The 25,330-nt window shown below is 38.8% G+C and overlaps 2 protein-coding genes across 2 annotated transcripts in view; one reads left to right on the top strand and one right to left on the bottom strand.

Moving 5' to 3' along the window:
* edil3 (EGF like repeats and discoidin domains 3) overlaps positions 1–1,467 on the bottom strand; it is a 366,806-nt gene extending 365,339 nt beyond the window's left edge. The window contains exon 1 of the mRNA XM_008103010.3: positions 860–1,467. Coding sequence (XP_008101217.1) covers positions 860–926 — 67 coding nt within the window. The 5' untranslated portion in view covers positions 927–1,467. The remainder of the gene's footprint in view (positions 1–859) is intronic.
* LOC134295914 (uncharacterized) lies at positions 925–24,867 on the top strand. The gene is made up of 4 exons (XM_062969415.1): positions 925–956; positions 1,021–1,787; positions 5,099–5,156; positions 24,074–24,867. The coding sequence occupies exons 1-4, from the start codon at positions 925–927 to the stop codon at positions 24,090–24,092; spliced, it is 876 nt and encodes a 291-aa protein (XP_062825485.1). The 3' UTR covers positions 24,093–24,867.
* Positions 24,868–25,330: the final 463 nt, after the last annotated feature.

Raw genomic sequence — 25,330 nt, 5'->3', positions numbered from 1 at the left:
CCCCCAGCAACTTTTGGAGAGGATAGCACTGCTTCCAACGCACAAGCTGCTGAGGCTGGATGCACGGATTGAGAATAAATTTCCTCTGATCTCGGGTCGTCCTTCCTCTTTATCCGGGCTAAGAAATCAATAGATCTAAATGATCTAATCGCTGCATGTCTGATTAGGTCTGGGCATCTTCACCCATCCATCTGCTTGCCCCTTAAAGACACACGATGCATGGATCTCTCTCTACCCACCCGACAATTTCAGAGGGCTATGAAGTAATCCCTCTCTCGCTCCCCCCCCCCCCCCCACCTCTCTCCCATTTCCTCCTCCACCACTGCACCTCTCAGGCGCAGGGTGTCCTATTTAGAAACAGGAGTCGGGTTAGCAGGAAAATCCCTGGCTTGCGTTTGCAAACCGTTCCAAGGGTTTTTCAGCACCCAGTCACCGTCCACCACAGGGATACAAAAAGGAGCTCAACCCCATCTCCCAGCGCTTTTTATTCTATCTTGCCTGATCTGGATTTACAAGGATTGCTAAAGAGAACATGTCTGAGGATGGGTGACACAGAAAGCGGATTAAGGCACAGAAACACCCCCTCCCTAAGGAAACACCCACGTCGAGACAGGTCTGGAGAATATTGGGAATATCCCTTGCTTCCTTTACACACAGACACCCCGAATTAAAAAAAAAAACATGACTTGCATTGATCCACTTCCCGACCGACTTTGTCATGACTTTAAAGACACCAAGGGGAATCCCTCGGGAGGGTGGTCTGTTTTCCCGGGGAGTTCAGGCCCCACACCCCCCACTTGGATGTCAGCAGCAGTGCCACAGAAATGGGAGATACTAAGCAGTGGGGTCCTCTGCTCACCTTTGGCGATCGAGGGGGCTCCGAGGCTCATCCCCAGCAGGAACCAGGCGGCCACCCAGCTGCTCATGGTCCTTTCGGATCCCGCGAGGGACGAGAGGCGAGGACGGAGTTCAGAGTCGAGGAGGAGGAGGGCGGCGGGGGCGCGATCCTTCCACCTGAAGAAAGCAACACCTTGTCCTCAGAGATCAAGGAGCGTGGGAAGGAAGGTCGGGGACACCCTCCCCCGCCTGCCTGCCTGCCTGCCTGGGACTGGGTCGCTCGTCTCCCTCTTCTCCCGCCTCGCCTACTGGTGGAGACGTCCTAAGAGAGCCGAGCGCGGACCAGAGTGCTGCCGCGAGTGGGTCATCGCTCGCGGGAGGGACTGCGCTGCCTGGGTGGGGAAGGCGGGCGAGGAGAAGCCAGGAGGAGCCCGCGGTTCTCTCTCTCTCGATCGATCCCTCTCTCTCTTCTCTGGCTTCCCTTCCGTCTACCAAGGGGATCGGGAGAGCCGCTGCGCCTCTTGAGGGGCTGCTCCCCGCGGTGCTGCTCCTGCTCCCGCTCCTGCTGCTGCTGCAGGGAGAGAACAATGAAGGAGGCAGAGGCGCCCGCCGGCTGCCAGGCGCGCTGTATACAAACAGAGGCGGCGTGCGCCTGTCTGAAGCACAGCTCCGCACTCTGGCCGCCTCCTCCGCCGCCGCCGCCTCCGCCCCGATCCCGCCTCACAGCCGCCGCCTCCTTTGGGCCAAGAGGACGGGAGGACCGCGGACACCACACCCAGCCCTCTCATTGGTCCATCTTCGGGGCGACGCGGTGGAAGAGGAGGGGGAGGAAGAAGAAGAAGAGGAGGAGAGGTTTGGAGGCAAAGGCAGCCCATCTCCAGGCGCCAAACGTGGGAGACCAAGGAGGAAAGAAAGGAGGCGAATTACCAGCCAATCCCCCAAAGTACAGAGTATTACATCTCCTAAAGCAGGGGTCCCCAAACTTTTTAAGCAGAGAGCCAGTCCACAATCCTTCAGACTGTTGAGGGGCCGAATTATCATTTGAAAAAAAAATGCAAACAAATTCCTATGCATACTGCACATCTTATTTGTAGTGCAACTACAACAACAACAACAACGAAAGAACAATACAATATTTAAAAATGAAAACAATTTTAACCAACATAAACCTATTAGGATTTCAATGGAAAGTGTGGGCCTGCTACTGGCCAATGAGATAGTCAAGTTAATTAGGATTGTTGTTGTTGTTGTTGTGTGCCTTCAAGTCATGTCAGACTTTGGCCGATCCTAAGTCTAAAATTAATTATTTACTGCATTTATTTACTACATTTATATCCCACCTTTCTCACCCCGAAGGGGACTCAGAGCAGCTGTATGTAATACAATATATTATATTATTAGCATAACACAATATTAGCATTATATATTACTATATTGAACTATACCACAATACTATTATATAATATGTAAAATATAACATATAATTAATATTATTATATGGTATTACTATTAGTATTATATTGTATAACATAAGATTATCAATATTATATGTATATACAATATATTATATTATTAAAACTGATATAAAATATTATATTATAAAATTGAGGGTGGGGGCCAGGTAAATGACCTTGGAGGGCCGCATCCAGCCCCCGGGCCTTAGTTTGGGGACCCCTGTCCTAAAGGCATCGGATCCTTTCTCATCTTCAGAGCTAAGCAGGGTGAGCCTGAAATTGTCCACATGCTTGAAATCTACAAGCATGTGGACAATTTCAACAGAAAGGAGGAAGTGTTCTTTCTCCCACCCAGGACATTCAACAGATATATGAACTCGCCTTGCTTAGTTTCTAATATACCTCACAATCTCTAAGTATGCCCACCACAGATGTGAGAGAAACGTCAGGAGAGACTGCTTCTGGAACATGAAATAAAGAACAACACTCTGAAAACAGTAAATAAAGAACAACACTCTGAAAACAGGAGAATTCCAGACAAGAAACAATCAAGAACAGCTAATTGCAGCATTCACACTTGAGTTTTCTCTCCCACCCTGGACGTTCCACAGATGTATAAACCTTCCTTGCTTAGTTTCCAATATACCTCACAACCTCTTAGTATGCCTGCCACAGATGTGGGCGAAATGTCAGGAGAGACTGCTTCTGGAACATGGCCATACAGCCCGGAAAACTCACAGCAGCCCAGTGATTCCGGTCATGGGTTCTGTTTAGTACTTGAATGAAAGATCGCCTGCTTCAAAGGAAGGAATTGTCCTCTCCAAAGCAACTCTTTGGACAGGACAATTCCTTGCCTATGAAATCTGATGAAATCCGGGGTGCCCTAAGTCCAAGACGATTTGGAGGCATTTACACACAGTGCGGAGGTGGCTGGAAGGCCAAGGCTAATCATCTCCAGGTGCCAAACGTGGGAGACCAAGGAGGAAAGAAGGGGAAGGGGAAAAGTGGGAAAAAATCTGCATAGGGACCACCAAACTCTGCATTGCCCAAACATGAATCAAGGAACATGAAAGGCACTGCAGACTAATCCAGCCAGAGTAGTCAGCCATGGAAGAGCACTTGAGGAAGCAACCTGGACACAGGATATTATTTGGGAAGACAGAAATTCTGGACCATTGTAGCAACCTCCATGCCAGACTACACAGAGAAGCCACTGAAATCCAGAAGCATGTGGACAATTTTAACAGAAAGGAGGAAACCATGAAAAGGAACAACATCTTGCTATCAGTATTTTAAAAACTCTAAAATCATGACAGTAAATAAAGAACAACACTCTGAAAACAGGGGAATTCCAGACATGAAACAATCAGGAACAGCTAATTGCAGCATTCACACTTGCCTCCAACAGACAAGAGTTCTCTCTCCCACCCTGGACAGATGTATAAACATTCCTTGCTTAGTTTCCAATATACCTCACAATCTCAGAGGATGCCTGCCATAGATGTGGGTGAAATGTCAGGAGAGAATGCTTCTGGAACATGGCCATACAGCCCAGAAAACTCACAGCAACCTAGTGATTCCCACCATGAAAGCCTTGGACAACACAGGGTGGGCCCTGTTTAGCACTTGGATGAAAGATCTCCTGCTTCAAAAGAAGAAATTGCCTTGTCCAAAGTACCTCTGGGCAGTCCTTGCCTAAGAAAACTTGATGAAATTCAGGGGGGTGCCTTAAGTCCAAGGCAACTTGAAGGCATTTACACACATGGGGGGGGGGGGCTGGGTAGCCAAATAATCCCCAGGTGCCAAAAATGGGAGACCAAGGAGGAAAGAAGGGGAATGGGAAAAGTATTTTCCAGCCAATCACCCAAAGTGCAGGTTGTTAAACCTCCTTAAAGTGACTGGTTTTGAAAGCTAAGCATGATCAACCCTGGTTAGGAAAACACCAAGGAAAACCAAGAGCTGTAGGCTCTGTTCCAGAGGATGGAACTTCCAAACAACATCTGAGTATTCCTTGCCTAAGAAAACCTTAAGAAATCCATGGGGTTGTCATAATTCTACAATAGGACTGGAAGGCATCTACTCACAGAGGAAAGGGAGGAGAGGTGGGGTGATTTGACGGTAAAGGCAAACCATCTCCAGGTCAAATGTGGGAGATCAAGGAGCAAAGAATGGAGGCAGGGGAAAGAATATTTGCTAGCCACCATTTCCCCCTCAGGTTGTTAATTAAATCCCCTAAAGGCATCAAATCACCTCTGATCTTTGAAAGTAAGCCTTGGTTAGTACTTCGATGGGAGGCCACCAAATAATGCCGGGAGCTATAGGTTCTATTTCAGATTAAAGAATTGACAAAACCCCTGAAATTGATGCTGTCACATAAGTAGACATAATATGAAGGCACTTACACACTCAGGGGTGGGAAAAGGAGGAGGAACATCCACAGTGAAAGTGATGTTGCATTAACCTTATTGGCATTTTTTAAAAAAATAGAATTTAAATGTAAAACCAGCCCTTGTTGTTACTTACACTATCAGTAATCCACAAAGGCCACAATGTCGCTACTGAATGAAATTTGGATTCTTGGAGAGGCAATACCTCCATTTCATAGCTGGGCTAAGATGTGAACTGGAAGGGAGGCTGTTGTCCTTAATTCACTCATGACGTCACTGCTCTCCTTTTTCATAATTTAACAGTGCACAGTGAATGATAGAATTTTTCTGTATTTCAGAGTTCTGTGAAGTTGCATTTCATCTCTGCTATAAATACATCTTTTTGTTTGACTGACTAGTTTACTTTTTCTCCCATTATAGACCTAACCATTGTGGGCTTCAAGTCAGAAAGATGGGCTTTGCCTCAAGCCTGGAAGAGGTTAGTTCCTTTTTATGCCATTTTGTAACAAAGAGACTCCAATTAAACTTGAGGAAGGTTATTTATTTGGGATCACATCATTACTATTTTGTAAAAGCATCCAATTATGTTAAAATGTTGCAAGAAAAGCCCAGGTGCATCTGGAGACAAATGCACACTGCTCTGGAATCATAATTCAGACCACTTTTAACTTGGAAAGCTGGAGGGAAAGGTCTTTCAGGTAAATGACAGAAATGTGTAATTGCAATAACAGAAAGTTTGCAGACCTCATATTTGCCGAAGTAATATTAGCATTTGAAATATATCCTCCACTAGAAGGGTGGAGCAGACTCTATATTTTCCCACTTCATCGTCTAGCCTCCTTGCTCCCTCTCAGCTTCCCAGCCAGCTCAATATATATCTGTAGGCTACAGGGAGAAGTATCTCACTCCATTTTCTAAAGTCTAGGTCAAGGTGGTTTTCTTACCAATGCCATAGGAGTTTGGGTTTTGACCTTCAAATGACTTGTTTTTGACAACAAAGACTATCTCTGAAATCTGAGATAGCAATAGAAATTGCAGTCCAAATGTATTATGGTCATCTTGTTTCTTTCAAATAAAGAGGGAAAGAATCCAAAGTGGGAGCCAATTTAAATAACTTTATTAGATCAAAGATTAGCTAAAATTCCTCTATTTGGAAAAAAGGACAGTTACTTCACTTTAAAACCACAATTTTCATAGCACTTATTTTGAATTATAATAAAAGCCTTGGTTCTGAATTATGCTTCGATGAAAAACACTCGTTAAACAGGATTCCCCTTTCAGCTCTAGTAAGGTTCTAAGAAATCACTATACAGTAGAATTAATGCAGTTTGACACCACTTTCACAGCTATAGCTCCATCCTATTGAATTCTGGGAGCTGTTACTTTACAATGTCTCAAGCTTTCCCTGCCAAGGAATGCTGGAGCCTCACCAAGGCTCCAGCATTCCTTGGCAGGGAAAGCTCCCATGATTCCATAGCATTGAGACATGGGAATTAAAGTGGCATCCAATTGCATTCATCCTGCAGTGTAGATGCACCCCAAATTGAATCACAACAGCCTCCTCAAAAGAACAGAAAAAGACCACTAGAACCTAAACATTAGTAAGAACCTCCTGATGGCAAAAGTTGTTCAGCACTGGAATATGCTGCCTCAGCATTTTTTAAGCAGAGGTTTTTGAGCAGAGGCTGGTTAGCCATCTGCCAGGGGTGCTTTGATTGGGTGTTCCTGCATGGCACAATGGGATCATACTGGTTGGCACTTTTGGTCTCTTCCAACTCTATAATTTTATCAACAGCAAATGAGCTATAATTTGAAATCTTGTTCTTCTTTAGAATAATCTAGAACAACCCACAAATATACCCAATATACCCACCATGCACAAATTAAAACAACTAAATCACAAACAGATTTTAAAGCAATTTAAAAGCATACTCTTAACAAAGGATGAACAAATATAGATAATATAGCACATGATTAAAGAACCTTTCAGTCCTCTTAAGACCCTCCAAAATAAAGAGTCTTTATCAAGGGTGCTTTGATTATGCTTTTTCCTGCATGGCAGAAGTTTGAACTATATGATCCATGTGGTCTCTTCCAACTCTGTTATTTTATGATCTTCCTATGGAAGGAAAACAAGGAAGGTGTCAGTTTTTCTCTTTCCCGGTAACATGCTAGTTCCATGGATGAACCACTTTTAAGACACATTTTAAAAAGGTAAAGTTTTCCCCTGACGTAAAGTCCAGTTGTGACCGACTCTGGGGGTTGGTGCTCATCTCCATTTCTAAGCCAAAGAGCCGGCGTTGTCCGTAGACACCTCCAAGGTCATGTGGCCAGCATGACTGCATGGAGCGCTGTTACCTTCCCGACCTATTGATCTACTCACATTGGCATGTTTTCGAACTGCTAGGTTGGCAGGAGCTGGAGCTAACAGCGGTCGCTCACGCTGCTCCCAGGGTTTGAACCTGGGACCTTTCAGTCTCCAGCTCAGTGCTTTAACACACTTCGCCACTGGGGCTCCCCAAGACACATTTAACCTTTGGTAAAGCTGAATTAAGTGGCTTTCCCTGGGTTAATCCAGATCAACCCCTGTGCAATGTGTTGCCACCCATCGATTGATCTGACTCCACACCGACTTAAATAGTCAAGACACATTTACATTGACTATTTAAGTCGGTGTGGAGTCAGATCAATTGATGGGTGGCAACACATTGCACAGGGGTTGATCTGGATTAACCCAGGGAAAGCCACTTAATTCAGCTTTACCAAAGGTTAATATAAGTTAACCCAAGTTATGGCAGTCCAGATGCTGTTCCAGCCCCCTTTATTTATCTGTAGAGAACTGCTCTCAATTGTCTGCTGTCCTTGGGTCTATACTACATAAACTAATACAACCCATGAATTGACTGGATGTTCAACTGTCTTTATTTGTCTTCATGAAAGTGTTTCAACAGCAAATTTAGTTCTCCAAGATCTCATTTTTAGGCAATCAAAACAACATCTCAGGGGCTGGGGGTAGGGAGAAAAATCAGTATTCTGAGCTTAACTCATCATTTTGCAGAGATACAAACAGGGGTACAGGACTTCACTGCTGATGGTAATTGTAAGGAATCAATCCAATGATATCAAACATACTAAATGAGCAAAAATATGATGGAGTCTTAGGATGAGAATGGGAAAACTGGCATGGGTTGCAGTATCATAGCTATGGCTACTTTTCTAGAATCCTGAAAATAAGCATTACCATACAACATCATTCTCCTGCAGGTACCATTTGTGTGTGTGTGTGTGTGCGTGTAACTTCTGCTAACCAGAATGTCAATTATAGTCACTTCTGGGTATGTCAGAGTGTCCCACTAAGGAACTGGCAGAGCCATAAATAGCCTTCTGAATGTGAGAGCATGCCCACTCCTGCTGTTGGCTTCCTTATGTTTTCTGTCATAAGTAGAAAAAATAAGTCATTCACTCTTACATAAAAAGCAAAAAGCAAAATTTGTATGATTTCTTTCCTCATTTCTAATTATAGATGGTTTTTGTAGCAAAATGTCAAGGACAGAGTTTCAGGGGACTGCAGAGAACTGAAAATATTCTTGAGTGTATTATCAGCTAAGGAATTTTCCTTTGAAAATGTCCCTTTAAGGAAAAGCCCACTATTAAAGGAAAAATGGTGTTTAGGAACAGAATCCTTTCAAGGAAAAAAAGGAAGTATAATGGAACAAACTACTTGACAACATGAGTATCTGAATGCTTTCAAATCACGTTGTACCATAAAGCAATTTTCTAATTCTGTTGAGACAGCATAGAATGATGCATTTAAAATGTTGTAAGATGGATACATTTAGTTGATGTGTATTTTTCTGCCTACATTTTTAATGATGATGTTGCAAAGATTACCTTGGATGTTACTAATAACAAATTTGAATTTTGAAGAGCTCTGTATATGTGATATAGAAAGACAGCAAGCTAAGATCAGAGGTAGGTCTTATGGTCACTTACTCTCCTGTTTGCCTTTCTGTTATTGTGTCAGACTTATTGAAGTTTCTCTTTCATGGTTTCTTTTTTTGTGTGGGTTTTTTTTTTACATGCTTTGACTGCTTTACTTAAAAGCGTTCCATACTACTTTGCACGCCTATCTCACTGCTGGGATGTATTTTGTATCTGACATTTTATTTTTATTTAATTTTATTCCATTAGCTGGCTGGCAAAGAGATTTATAACATAGGCCATGTCCTTTTTATCTACTCAAAAGAGATGAAACCACCCAAGTAATAACTTACATTTATACAGTGCATTTCCTCTCTAGAATCCCAGATCACTTTAACACACTCTATATATACAGCACTCACTCCATCCATCACTAAAATGCAGCTACATCTCTGGTGGGTTTCCTGAAGTAGTTTTGCACACTCACATAAGAGCTTCCGATAAGAGTATTACTGGAGAATATAAATGTAGGAAGAACTGGGCTGGAGGAACTGCAATCACTTATAATGGGATTTGACCAGGAAACCTTGAATAACATCATTTGTAAATCTTACTGTCACTTGATGAAATATGGGATCAGAAGGGGCTCATGCTGAGGATTAGTGGCATAATCATATCAGTGGGCTAAAGCCTTTAACATCAAACCATAGATGAATGCTGTCTCCAACATATGCCCTCCCACTCACCTCGTCCGTCTCTCCAACAGTGAAAAATTTTGGACTCATTTACACAGATACTAACTTTATCCATAATTTGATCATGTACGTATTCAGTATCTTCAGTTCACCCTCACCACAGATGCACATTAGATGGAACTTGACTGAACTATGTAACTGCACCATCAGATTGCCATGTTTTGAAGTGGGAATGTAAAGAAAGCCACTATAATGGCTTGAATAAGCAATCAACTATTTTGATTCATACTATATACTGAAATGTAACAAGCAATGGATAAATGGTTCAGCAACATATTTGTTCTAAAACAACATTTAGGGGAAACTAATGAAACACCAATACAATAAAAAATAAAACACATAACACTCACTATGTCATGCAAAACTTCAACTAAACTACTATTACATACAGAGAAATACAAATGCCATCCACCTTCTCAATTAGTAATTATAGCTGTCAAAAACCATGAACTCCCTCTATAAGATGTTTCTCATTTGAGTGTCTACAGTAGCACTCCCCTGATCTAATAAGCTTGTAACTTTTCATAATCTTTCAACAAGAATTGACTTGATTATATATGAAAATATAAAAAAGTTCAGATAGGGAATGTTACCCTTACCACCTTCAATGACATGAACCATTGATTAATCCAAATTAACATTGGATTTAATTATTCAATACATTCTATTTAGTTAGCTCCTCCTCTCCACTTTAGAAGAAGCAATCTCATTGAGAAATGCAGTTACAGCTTCCTGAAGGAGCAATTGTCCTCCTCCCTCAGCTATGCAAAGTATCTCTCTTATTAGCATCTTCAAATTCTATTGGCATTTTATATTATTTATTTGGTGACCTCAAAGTATACACCACTTTCAAAACAGGTACAAAAAGACTTTGCATGCTTTAAAAAAGATAAACCTAAGCCCAGTCACCAAAAACCTTCCCTGTAACAACTTGACAATAATACAACAACAGAATACTAACAAGTACACAATAATTTAACAAGCAAAAAAAAAAACCTAAAGCAACAGGCATCACAGTATTATAAAAACTCATCACTGCAAAGAAAACCCATAATTTAAATGTTTAGGAGCATAAAAACCTGTTCACCTGGAACTGAAATGACATCAGAGTAGATCCAGGCGAAACCTCCTTGAAGATAGCGTTCTGTAATTAGGGTGCTACAATCTCCCAAAAATGCAGAATATTGCTTCTTCTAAAATTACAGAAATGCAAGATATGTTCATTTAGGAAAATAAATCATCCACTAGGGTAGATCCAAACATTCAATGTATGAAACAACAGCGGAAGAAGTTTTCCTTATTTCTCCCTCTCTGCATCACTCTAAAAGCTTCTTTAGAAATTTGTATGCTGTTGACATCTGTCCCACATCTAGTTGTGGTGGATGTTGTCAGCTTTTGATTTTCCAGTGGTGCTTTCCAAAGAAACATGTGTGGCACAAAAACAGTGGGTGGGATGTAATATCTGTATTACTACCTGTCTGATGTTGTGCACATTTCTGGGAGAAATGAATTAGCTTAATACTCCTTTCCCTCAATTCCCACCTCTGTCTTAGTTTGGAATGTAGTTTGCTTAAAAATGAAATAGTCTGTGTTGGAACCTTCCTAAAGAATGTTATTCACAACGTAAAACATGAACACATTAGTGATTTTGCATTAGACTTGGAATTTGGATGATACTTGGTCTGTTTCTGTTTGTGCTACTGATATCTAGCCTGAGATTAGTGCTATGAATTCATCTCTCCCTCCACCCTGGCTTGGGTCTCTGTCTGTAAGCGCCTTACCTTTCTCATCACTTTGGTTGGCTAAAATTATCATGAAACATTAAAAATGGAACTTTGATTTGTCCTTCAAGTTTACCTCATTTTGTCTGCTTCAGAAACAAGTCCCTGGATTACATCATTTCTGCTGCACAAAAAGATCAGAACTTCACCTAGGACAATCATATTTACATTAACTGAACAACAATTGGGAATAGTTTGTCCCTGTCACTGTCAAATTGTCTTTCCTCTTCATTGTAAGATTTCCAAGGAAACAAGCACATAAGCTCAGCGTTACCTAGGTGACTTTTGCTGTCACCCTCAGAGTATCTTAAATGGCTTGTTTATTGTACAGGTCAGCTTTAATTTAAAGATTCGCTTTATCGCAATCTCTGATCCAAGGACCCACCAAATCTGAGACTGCTTACTTTGAGCAATCAGATGAACTCAAAACTTGAGATGGAGATATGGGGCTACCATCTCAAATTTATAATTAAGGTTCATACAAGCAATAGTTCCACCTCAGCTACAGTATATCCACAGTATAACACTGACAAGGAAGAATAATGGAGGAACACCATGAAAAATACTAATAAAAGGAAAGCAGTTCAATCAATTAATACTGAATCATACAGCCATGCTCTTATGAAAGCATGAGGAAGCAATCATCTGCTCTCATATTTCAGAATACTGATCAGCCAGTGAAATCTCCTCATAATCCAGCTCAGACAAAATACATAGGATTCATTTCCCAGAATATGCTGAACTGCTGTCTCAATATATATTTGGAAAATACATTACTAATCTTATTTAATAGTCTACAAACTAGATTGTGAAATATTTTATTACACATTGTGTACAAAAGGGAAAGATGGCATGCTTATCTTCATCTCCTACTCAGAAACCCAGGAAAGAATCCAAATAATAATATAAACTATTTTATGGTAAAATAATAACTTTAAAAGGGGGAGGGAAACTGAATTTGTAATTAAAAAGTCATTGGATACACAATGTAGCCCTTCAAATTATAGCAATGACAAGAACTTTTCTGTAGTGATGAAATTTTAAAATGAACTTGCTAGTGATTTTTCTGAATCTTGGAAGAGGGAAAGTTAATAAGAGGACAAAACAAAAATGGACCAAATGGGTGCTAAAATAAGTTGTTTTTACTTTCCCACTTCATTATTATAATAATTATTATTACCATTATTATTAGCCACTAATATCATTTTAGCGACGACAACAAAAGGGGATTTAATGACAATGTCTATATTATAGTGTCTTGGAGCTTGTTTCAAAGTCGAAAACATCCACACAAAAGTAAATTATAGGTGAGTGAATGACTACATCCTTTCACATTTCAGAATCACACTGCCTTGTATCTATGTTGTGTAGTGATTAAATCCATCTGAAATAATTATTTGTCAAGTTGAGAATTGACTTTAGATTTATGGGACACTTGTCAAAATCATTATTGCACAGAGGATTAAATATGTTATTGAAGACTAATAAGACAACTAAATGCACACTTAACAGAACATGGCAGTGTTTCTCTATTCTTCCCTCCCTCCTTCCTTCCCTCCCTCTTTTTCTCAATTCACCATTGTCTCCAAACAGTCAATTAAATATTAATCATTTCTCCTTCTTACTATGCAATTTATTTAGGTTGCTTTGGGAACATCACCATTATTTTTCTCCTTCATGTCTCATTCTTTAGTTCAGTAATGGCATCCTCTGTACACAGATTTCCAGCAGTCTACAAAAGTGGAAGATATAAGGGAAGCTGAGGGCCAATATGTTTTCTAGCAACCATGTTTATCAACTGCAGAATTATGGGAATGGCTTAAGAGTTTTAGACAGCTGTGAAGTTACACATCAGAGGCAATCTCAGTTATTGTTCAGAGGTAAGACAACCTTTTCGCTGGACGCTATGATGACAACAAAACAACTGTTTCAAAAAGTTATTATTATTCTAACTGGCTCATCCAGATATCTGCTTTGCTTTACCACATGAGCTTGGATAGTTTCATTTAAAAAGTAATAAGGTCTTATTTTTATGTCCCCAAAGCAATTAGTTACTATTTTTGCTGCCATATTTGAAAAGTAATCAAAATTAGCTAACTAATCAGAAACTAGTACATACATCACTGGTAAATTACAAGTAAATTAGTAATTGCAAGTATTAAAGTTTCCCTAAAGTTACAGATATTTTAGTAATTAAAATAACTAAAAATCATTTTTAGCTGCATTAAAGAAATTGGAATGGCATGAGCTGCAGGGTTTCAGTACGAAAAGACAATTCCCTTCATATTCCATTCAATGGAAAAATGTTCTCCTTTTTCACCTGTAGTTTCTCCTCTAGACCTCTGTGTTGTGTGGAAATCTGTTCTGTGGTGTTTCCTAGTCTTTCACCTCTCCTGTATTCATAAATTGGGCTTCTTCTATCAGTAATACAGTTTGATTCTATATATATTAATTTATTCAGAAACTTGGGGAAAAGCGATTAACTTGGGAAGATGTTCATCCTGACCAGCTCTTAGGGGAGGGGAGGGAATGAAACCTCTGAAACTTTGATTTTAAAAAATATCAATTTTGTACCTTCTGAAACTTAACCCAAGACCAAGTGTCTTTGCACATATGGAATTTACACATATGGAAGTCTTGCGGTGCATTGTGGAGAAATATACACAAAATTACATGTACTGTATTTTTTTTTAAAAAATGCTAATGGCTAAAATGTATACAAATGGAAAATATGCACAAATATACTTTAGACAATGGGAAATTTTAAGTAAAAAGTGTACCAAAATGGTTATGGACTTCCATGTGAAAGTTATAAATGTACATTGCAACCTGATACATGAAAAATAAAAGTGTGAGAAGGCAAATGGGATTTGGAAAAATGCAATGAAACTGAAGCTTATAATTGTTCCCATCTCTAAACTATGAGTTGACTACCATATTTGAATATGAAAATTAAGTTTAGCTAATATGGACTGCTGGTTTCACTTAAAGACTATTGCCTTGTTGTCTGTTCTCCACAAGGGAAAATGTCCATTTAGTTTATCTGTAAAAATATTAGCTTTTTGTAGCATGCAGATGTGGTTGGATATATCCATGCCAATCCCTATAGGCCACCTTGGATTGAATGGTAGGAATCCCTAATTAAGAGTATTAGTCTTTGTCAGGTGTTGCCAAATACATGTATAGCAGAAAACATGGTTTCAAGTTTCATGCTTTGTTCAGCTTTACAACTACATTCAACTGATCAAGGCTATATTTGTACTTTAGACCTTCCTCACTGTGAAACAGTTTTGTGGCACCAATTTATTTCAGCATAAATCTCCATATGAAGTAGAGGGCTGGAGCCTACACATACTTATGCTGATACTGTGTTAATTTTAAAGGTGCCATAAACACCGTTCTGCAATGAAACAGACTATTTGAAAATAAGGAAGTTGGTGAGATGAGGGATAGGTGGGCCATCCTCACATTAATGCCTGAGTTTACATATTTGGAATAAAGAGAACTATTGTTTTTTTTATACTGGAGTGGGCAAACTACAGAATGTGGACCTCATGAAAGCTCTATGACCATTCAATGACACCCAGGGTCAATTTTTTCCTTGCAAGATTGTTTTTCTTTTTTCATCAAAAAAATATTTGGCACCAAACACCTTCTTGTCAAATACAGTAGAGTCTCATTAATCCAAGCCTCGCTTATCCAAGCCTCTGGATTATCCAAGCCATTTTTGTTGTCAATGTTTTCAATATATCATGATATTTTGGTGCTAAATTCATAAATACAGTAATTACAACATAACTTTACTGCCTATTGAACTACTTTTTCTGTCAAATTTGTTGTATAACATGATGTTTTGGTGTTTAATTTGTAAAATCATAACCTAATTTGATGTTTAATAGGCTTTTCCTTAATCCCTCCTTATTATCCAAGATATTCGCTTATTCAAGCTTCTGCTGGCCCGTTTAGCTTGGATAAGTGAGACTCTACTGTAATTGGTTCCCCATGCACCATTTTATGTATTTAAAAATCAGGAAATGACTCTGAACTAGACAATTTGCTGTTATATAAAATCAGTGTTTTAGACCTAGGGGGATACAGAAAAATGTTAATTAGAAGATTCACTGTGGGTGTGTCCCTCATGAGAAGGCAGTGAAATGCTCTGAATTCTGAGGTGTCTACTGCATATTTCATACCTTGAATGTTGGCCTCCTTATTTTCTCTTCTATGCTACCATCAGTTAGCTGCCCCATGATAATTGAGAAACCTAAAGAAAATGAATGAATGAATGAATGAATGAATGAATGAATGTTGGCCTTGAATGTTGGCCTCCTTATTTTTCCTTCTATGCTATCATCAGTTAATTGTCTCAAGATAACTGAGAAATCTAGAGAAAAACAATAATGAATGAATAAGTAAACATAATCTTTCTGAAAATCCTGATAGAAACCATCAGCCATGGGAAATGTGACAATAATTGACCCCAAAGACTGTACTCTTAGATGGGAAAAGAACATAGAAAATATGTAGCTACACAATAATAATATTTTTTAACAAAAAGGAATGATGACTTTAGCAAATTAATCTTATCCGCAAATTCATTTTTTGCCAAATAGATTGGGAACATGTAATTTCCAGATAATATTTTAATTAATGTCTATTTTTGACAGCAATATTTCAGTTATAGGCAGAAAAATATTCACATTATAGATTTTTTTTTAAAAAAAAACTTTTTTCTGTACTTACAGTATATTGCACCGTTGGTTTTTAACAGCTCATTTATGCTGAACTCAGAACCCAAGGGAGGATTCGTTAAATTACAATAAAGTATTTAACAGAACTGTGCCATCTGTGTTTCAGAGATTTTACTGCTAATGGAGCTAAAGGACCTTGCAATTTCAAAATAAGAGGATTATGTCAAGGGACCTTCAACAGTATATTTTTCATCCTGAAATCTCAGTTTCAAAATCATCATCATCATCATCATCATCATTTACTTTATCTATACCCCGCCTTTCTTCCCAAAAGGACTCAAGGTGGCATACAGCCACACACTTTGATCCATTTTAAACAAATATAAAAATAAAAAACAAAAGAGTACTATTTGAGTTAGGTTAAAATACAATTAAAATACAATAAATACAATTAAAATGCTTTTTAAAACACAGAATCCCATCCTCCTTCATGGGCCACATGACCATGTGGTAATAGGGAGGAGAATCTCTCATGTTCAGGTAGGTGGCTGTGTTGCTTTTGTTGCCAGCAGTGATATAAGAGGATTGGAGGAAAAAGCCATGCCCCCTGTCAGGATAGCTGTCGAGACAGCTGCAGACAATTCTCCTTAGGAAGCCACTGCAGCTATCTAACTGGTCCCTGGCCCGCTCCTCCTTTCCCTGAATTAACTTTATCTTGTTTGTTTAAGCTTTGTTAAGTAGCTTTCCCTGGGTTAAGTCAGATCAGCCACCCAGGGGCTGATCCAAACTCACACCAACCTAAGCAGTCAGTGTAGATGGGGCCCCTGTTGGCCACAAAGGTTCGAATGGGTGTCTTGGGTGCTGGATCTAGCCTGCTTTCTATAGAAGGATCTATAGCTTTCTTGACTGAGTATTTCCATCTGAAATGTCATTTTTATCTTTTCCTATTACCTTCTAGCTCACAAAGCATTATTATTTTTCCTAATGAGTCATGTCTTCTGATGATCTATCCAAAGTACAGCAATTACAGTTTAGTAATCTTGGCCTCTAGGGAAAGTTCAGTTTGTCTTTTTAGCAGTCCACGGTGTCTACAGAACTCTTTTCCAACCTCACATTTCACATGTCCTCCTGCTAGTTTACTTCTTTGTTTCACAACCATAGAAATGGGAAATTCTATGGCATAGATATTCCTGAAGTAAGCATTCAATGAAATATGCTTATACCTCAGAATCTTGTCTATTTGTTTATTGTTGTTTGACAAAAGACACTTGCTCTATGGTAGCTCTTTTCAGACGTTAGATTAGGACTCTTCTCTATAGTTTTTCTGAATCAGACTGTAAAAGAACCTGTTATCTTCAGCTTCTTAACTTGTTCTTTGTTTTAAAAAAGTGGTCTTTTTTAAAAAGCAATTATATTTCGTGGAAAGTGTACTTCAGTTGAGAGCAATGAAGTAGTGCATGGTGTTGTGGAAATGGTCCTTTGCTGTCACAGTAAAGTGAAGAGGAAGGCTGTTGCATATTTTAAGTCTTGCTGAATCAGCTAAACTTATACTAGGAACATTTCCCAAGTTTTTCTTCTAAACTGTATACTTTACAAAATTATGAATTGATACAATATCATGGCCCCAGAGAACTTTCAGTCTGAAAGACAAAACATATTGGATATGAAAGACATGTTGACAAGTAGAAAAGAAAAGTAATTAATAAAAATAATAATATGCTTTAGAATAGTTTAGCTGTATCTGCATTTTTCAGCACTATGAAAAGAGGAAAGTACAGCCCCTGTGCCACCTTGCTTTTTAAAAAAAGCAACAATGTTCCTTCATCTGTCAAATAAGAATGTTCTCTCTAGTCACCCAAGTGTTGTAAATGGGATAGAACTCAGAGACATGATGAAATATGCACTCATTGTTTCCCATTATTATCATTATTTGGTCAAGACTGCTGAAAGATGGCCACAGTATTGACCAATATTGTCACACAATCAGTTAATTTCCATTCGATTGTGACTATAAAAATTACCATCGCCACTCATATATCATGACTGCATGTTTTTGATACAATTGTTTGTTTTGTCATGCCCTGTTTTGCCCTCAGTTGTCTTAATTTGCTTAATTACAAGTGATGTTTAATTTGCAAAGTGAATGTTAACATTTTCAGGGGACTTAGAAACTTTGAGCAGCCAAAGAGAAACCACAAAATCTTCTAAACTAAAGTTCAACTTCAGATTTATTTCTTTACTGTCACCATCTGAAATTATCTACAAATTAAGAAAAGTATACCCATTTGCCATCCTCTCTTTTCCTTTGAACCTCTGCCCTTGGTACAGCTTCTGCCACCTTATTTTTCTTATATGAGATGTGGTAGTAAAACCAAGATTGTAAATGAAGTCATAATGAATCAGTATCTGGAATAATTAGTCATGACATTATGCAATTTCATTCCCATGGAATATTTCACTAATTGCATTTTATCTGCCCATGTTTTGCCAGATGAAGGCATATTTGCATTAGAAACAAAGTCTGTATTGCCCAAAACTGCTTCTGCTTTCATTGTGGCAAATTCAAAGTGGCCAAGTAAAGCAAAGATATATAAATGTTTTTATCTCGTCTTATTCAAAGTGACTGATTTTAAAAGAATCAAATAATAATGTGAACCCAAGTGCCAGAATATGGATTATGAAATGTTCCTAATATTGAAACATTCCTACCAAAGTACTTGCTTAAAGGCAATGGAAGTTTGGTAAAAACTGGCATAATTTAAATAATCTTTAGTCCAATTTGGCCTGAAACCAACTGGTTGGTTCCAGTTAGAGTAAACCCAGTGGAACAATTTATGAATGCTGAGTCAATACTCAGTAGATCTACTCAAATTTTATCAAACAATGTGATTGTCATCTTGGGCTGCAATTGTAAGTATTTTTAATGGAATTTACTTCTGAATAAGGTAATTTAAGTTACCATGCAAGTTTTCACCCCCTCCACTCCATTATTATTTACTAACATTTCAATTTCATTTTTAAGCCCATGATGTTCTAAGGATTTCAGTGTGATTTCACAACACAATTTTCTCAACAGTACAGTGTTGAAATAAAGGAGACTGCCAAGTAAGGACTGAAGTCTGAAACACATGCTATATACATGTTTGTTGAAATTACTATTTTATGTTTTTAATTATTTTGAATACAGTATTAGTAATAGACATGTGGAGGAAGGTGGAGGAATTCCACCAGGGCAGAATTTCATAGTATAACCCAGAAGGGTAGATAAGTTTTCTATCCCAGTATGTGTGCCAGCCATGCTAGAAAAATTAGGAGGCAGTTCAACTAGCTGTTGGCCTGAGCAGGCTAATCAATAAAAACTGGTAGTGGGATAGTAACAAGCCATCTTGCTAAACCTAGCCATACATTTAACCAGAGATAAATTAGTACACACATTGAGTCCTCTCCCAGTAAACTATGTGGTAACAATAGGCCCAATAACTACTCCTGGTTGCAAGGAAAATGTACCAGACCATGAAGCAATCCTATAACTTCTATAGGTGCCAGAAAAGTGCAGGGCTAAGCAGCCCTTTGTCAATCACTTCTTACAAATTACAAGAATTTCAGAAGCAATCATGCATTTTTACTTGCAGAATAGGACTATTCTTTCTCTTCTTTCATGCCCTGCCCCCAAAATTTGATCTGGATGATTCTCCAATTAGTGCCTCAGCATTTCAATTCATGCCATTTGACTATACTAAATAGTAAATACTCTTGGAATCTAATCTACTCATAACTGGAAAATAGTAGGATGGAGACCATCAAGAAATTACAAGTGCTGATATTTCAGAGGAAAGAACTGAAACAAAGGTCGCCTCTCAGTTTTCTTTGCCTAAGAAAACCATATGAAATTTGTGAGGTTACAACAACAACATTTATAATAATATTTTTAATTTCGTACTCGCTTCTCCTTGTGGCTCAAGGTGGGTTACAGACTTGTTAAAACACATAAAAATTGTAAAAATTTAACAAATACACATATTGATGTATTTCTATAAAAGATACATATTAAAAAGTGTGTCTACAATATCCAGGTATGTCAAGAATCATTGTCAGACTATGGTTACTTTTTGGCAAAGAATTAAGAAAGGAAGGAAGGTTGAAATTGGCTTCCATTAATGTTTGGTGTTACCATCTCAGTGGGTGTTAAATGTACTCAGAGGAGGTATCAATTGTTCCTTTAAAGTTCACACTAAAGTCTGGGCCACTGACATGGGAATTGCCACCTCCCTTTGCTCCCCCTTCACATATCTGACTGCCCTCTGAACATATCTGGATGTAGGGTTACAATCAGAGCTTTCAGCTAACACCAGAACTTTCACTAATACTGTGATCAGGGGGATAAATTGTAAAAAGAACTGCAATAGGTGCTCAGATGTCCTATGTAATTCAATTACCATTTATTTATTTATTTACAATATTTATATTCCACCCCTCTCACCCCGAAGGGGACTCAGAGCGGATCACATTGCACATATAAGGCAAACATTCAATGCCATAACATAGAACAGAGATGGAGACAGACGCAGGCACGGGCTGGCCTCGAACTCATGACCTCTTGGTCAGAGTGATTTGTTGCAGCTGACTGCTAATCAGCCTGCATCACAGCCTGGCCTACATAAATACTTGTTACTTGTTACTTGTTACTTGTTAATTATGTACTTGTTACTACATAAATACTTGTTAGTTGTACCATCGTTTTCTCTCTCTCTAATAACAACAACATCATTAATAATACCAACAACTACAGCAACAGCAACAACAAAAACCCTTACTTGTATTTTTGTCTTTAAAAATGTACCTGCGTGAGTGTGTTGTAAATTGTGATTTGAATTATGGCATCCCATGAACTATGTTTTCTTTTATCTTCCTGCATGATGTATTAAGGAACTATAAAACCACCCATGATTTGTTGGTTGTAAAATGACACAGTAAACTCTTCACTTTGGCAGGATGCTCAGAAACAAAGGAGATTGGTGTGGGTGAGGGAAGTTTTCTACTTGCAATCTTGAAGAGAAATCTTTTGATCACTTGCCAGAAGTATATATTTATATATCGAGCCAGTATTTTAAAAACTAAAATCAGCAACACAAGAATGCATAAAATGATTGGCTATCTCAGCAGTAATATTCAGACAGTGAATTCCACAGTGCTTTAATGCTGATGATCAGGGCTTACTGAAATCAATATTCTGTCATTAGTATTCTAGCTGAACTGTGAGTGCTTCAGTACTCAATTTGCAGCTCGTTTTCAATATTATCATTTCTTCTTGGCTACTCTGTGGTGTTGCTTGTTGAGCACTTTATTTTCAATCATGTCACTTTTTTATTCATTGCAGAGTCACCTTTCTGCTACTATTATTTTTAAATGTAGGTCATTATTAATTTGTCTGTCTATCTTTGGGCAATGCATGGGCTTATTCAAAAAAATAAGAGCCAAGGTACTATGCAAAGTTAATTCCCTTATGAGGTCAAAGAGACCTAGGCCCCTCCCACACAGCTGTATAAAATCCACATTGAACTGTATTATATGGCAGTGTGGACTCAGATAACCCAGTTCAAAGCAGATATTATGGATTAACTGCCTTGTTATGTTTTGTTTATCAACATTTGCACTGATAAAATAATGAAGAAGGCTAGAAAAATACAGGCCTTTGGTTTCTGGTTGTAATGATCTTTGGTTAACAATGCAGTGAACAAAGCATGAGCAAAGAAAGAATTGAATTCTGATTGAGGTGATCCTCCTGTAGATGTGTGTGCTGCCTCCCAAATCCCTTACAAAGTATTCATGAACAACAAAAGAGATCAAAAGGGTGAAATAAGATCTACTGGGCCAGCTACCCCAAGTGTATTTTTAAGAAGCATAGATCTATATGTTTCGCCACCCATATGGAAATCATAAGAAAAGTGAAGGCTGCTAAAAGAAAAAGTCTTCCATTGATACATGTTGGGAGATGTCTCTAGAATATTCAAAATGATATGTTTACTTTTGCAAGAACTACCTGACCTGGCTAATTCATTTTACATGTTCATATTGTCAGTTTTAATAGGCTTCATGGAACATGTCGAACTCTGCTATTTTGTGATATACTTAAGAAGCTATCCATTTTCTTTCCATGCTATTAAGGATCCAGTATCAATTTTGTTAAAGAAGTGGTGCCCAATGACACATTTGCTTTATTAACCAATGTATATCTATGATTGCTATTTCAGTCTAGAGAGGGGGGGGAAATCGAGAAGATTGAAGCATTAGGCTCTTCTCTCTTTGAATTAGATAATATAGTGCATAGACTAAATAAATAGAAAATGGAAAAATAAATTATATTATTTGTTTGCATCTATTCTGGCTTTTTTCATTTAGGGATCTGAGGTTTTCTGCAATAGTGCTGAGTAGTAACATTCCTGCAAGTAATTTCAGCTTTGGGAATACAGTAATACCATGACTTAAGAGTTTAATTCATTTTGTGACCAAGCTCTTAACTCAAAATGCTCTTCTCTCAAAGTGAATATTTCCATTGAAATGCTATTAATCTGTTCTGCCCTCTGAAAACCTCTCGTTTTTGTTATGTATTTTCAATAATATAAATAATATATGTATAAATAATAATGTATCAAAATAATGACAGATAAAACATTCAACTATCTATTATGATAATTGTTAAGGAAAAATGTTTAGAGATAGGCCATGCTTAGTTCTATCCAGCCACTGTGGCAAGGAAGCATATTTGAGGCAACAAAACGTGTGCTGGCCAGTGTAAGACCAAGGCAAAATCTACACATTCACATGTAACAATAAAAAAGAAAGATCAACTTTAAAATGGTAGAAGTGAAGTTGAATTTAGACTAGGACCACAGATATGAAGGATCTTACCTGGCAAGCATTATGCTAACAGCCCAAAGTTTCAGATTAGAGAATACACCCACCAGGGTGAAGACAAGCAACAGAGGTTTTAATTACAATCTGGCCAAAAAAGATGCAAGCATGGCTAGAGGCAAAAGGACAGTCACAAACATAAATACAGACAGTATGGATTTAAAGCAGTTCAGTTTCCATTCAAGCTCTCTGCTCTGTCCGCTTCCTTCCCTGATTGGCCAGGAGAGAGGCCAAATTAAAGCAGCACCCTGATTGGCTGGTGCTCTGGTGATGACAAAGGAAAATACTGGCAGATGGGTGAGCAGCCACCAACCTCTCTCAAAGTTCCTTTTTCATTTTATATCTTCTTTACTAGAGGTCTGAGGACATGAGCTGATACAGATCAGTGCATTTACAGACCAGGCCACTCTTTCTTCTCACCTAAGTGACGAGCCTCTGCTGCTGAGAGGGAAGGCCTTCGTCCTCCATGGTCCTGGTGTCCCTTTCTCCTCTGTGTACAAGGAAAAGGGGCACTAAGGGGAATGTCAGCCCACAGAAACCATAGATAGACAGACAAGGCAGAGTGGAGAAAGATATACTTTTGACCAAAGTTCTGGCCTCACAGGAATGAAAAAAGAGCATCTGATGGGAGCTTTCCTCCTCCTTTTCCTTGCCAGCAGCCAAGGTGGGAAGGAAGATCGCTGAGAGAAAGAACTGAGAGAGGCTTATCTCTCTCTCTCTATCTCCATGGGAAAAGGAGCCTGGGCCTAGTGATGGAAAATTCTGAGGGCTATGATGGCTGCAGCACTCAGGAAGAGATGCTAAAGACCCTTGGCAATCTTCGGAATGCTGAATGGGTGGGCGGGGGTGGTGGGTGGTGAGGGAGCCCACCACGGCCAGGCAGACCTCAGGTGGCTCGTTAGTCAAAACAGTACTCAAAAGTTAAAATGAAACCTGGGCCGAGGGATGGTTCAGAAGTCAAATACTTCATATGTAGGCTCATAAGCACTGTACATAGAGCTTTGCGAGGGTATAAAAGAATGATTCAGTATAAAATATGCAGCAGTATTGGTGGTTCCCATAGATGATTTTTTTTGTTGCTTTTAAAAAAAAACACAGATGTATATAAACCTGTAAATTGTATAAAACTGTGAAGTTGCATTGGCAGCATTCATTTATAAATGGCCTTTGAGGCCCTACCAAGTGATGATACAGGAGCTGCTTGGTGGGTGGAAGGAGCCTATGAATGTAATATAAAAATAGATAAGAGCATAGTGAGCTATTCCTAATTATGGTTTGGCCATAGTAAAAATACTTCTGCATAAGTTCAGCCACTTGTTTTTTTTTTCTTCCCAGATCCGGATTCCCTGCTTAGTGAGGTCTTCCTCACCAGAAAAAAACTCAACTCTGAAAAGCAGTTGTTCGTGAGAACAGAGAGCTCAACAAATTGGATTCCCTAATTATGTAATTGAATATGTTTTCTAGTAAGGTAGCTTTTCTTCTATTGACTGCACACTTGGATGGCTGCAGATCAAGAAAGGCTACATCATACCTGTGCCACTATTGGATTTAACCTAGTGCTGAGTTTAATTGATTTCACTGTGTGCCAAATATAAATTTTGTTGTAGATAATATTCCTTTTTGTTTTTCTCAAAATGATGTTATTTTATTGTTATTCTGGCATTTCTGTTCGACTGATTTATTTGAATGTATAGATAATACTTTGAGGAAATATGTAACAGAAACTAGAAGTGCTGCACAATGGTTTTATTGAGCATGCCCTATTTAATCTGGGGAAAACTTCATAAGTAATTAATGTCAATCATTTCAAGTAAGTGCCAATAAACTTCACACTGTCACACAACATGCATTCAGCTTATGCCTTCCAGTTCACAGAAAAAGCTTTCAGAGCATATTTAAAGTTTCAAAGCATACCCTGGACTTGATGTAATCTTCAGCATAAAACAGTGGAAGCCAGAGTTTGTCATCTGTCTCCTTTCTCTGCAGATACCAAGAACAAATATCTTGAAAAATAGACTACGGACTGGATTCTACAAAGGCAGAGTTTCATGTGATCACTGCAATAATCAGGTAGCAGTGAGAAACCAAGTGGGAGATTTTATACACACACACACACACACACACACACACACACACACACACACACACATATATATAATACACAATGAAAGCACTCCAGTTTCTGTTTAAAAATTTCCAAAGGAAGGAGAGTCCAACATACTCTGAGGCAGAAACTTCCACTATGTCCATTTTTATGTCAGGAATGGCTTGATGTGTATCAGCTTCTCAATGACCCTCTAAAGTTCTGTTGTAGCTCAGCCTGAGCTGAAGCCAGACTTTGGCTCCATTCAAGACTTTGATTTTAGGTCTGAAATGCTTAAAATCCAGTTGCCTGAAATCCAGCTTCCTTTGCCTGAATTGGTTTCAGCAGAGGAGTCTGAAACCAGAGATAAGCATTCCTCTGTTCAGTCAAGACCAGGTCAACAACGGCCAGATGGGCATAGCAGCCCAGAGGAGAAGGATGGTTTTGACAGGAGGGAGATGTTTATCAAGTGACAGAGCCGGAGGTAATGTGTGCGAAGGAGTGAACTC

The sequence above is a fragment of the Anolis carolinensis genome, chromosome 2 (genome assembly GCF_035594765.1).
Source record: "Anolis carolinensis isolate JA03-04 chromosome 2, rAnoCar3.1.pri, whole genome shotgun sequence".
Lineage (NCBI taxonomy): Eukaryota > Metazoa > Chordata > Lepidosauria > Squamata > Dactyloidae > Anolis > Anolis carolinensis.
This window is presented reverse-complemented; position numbering and strand designations above follow the sequence as displayed.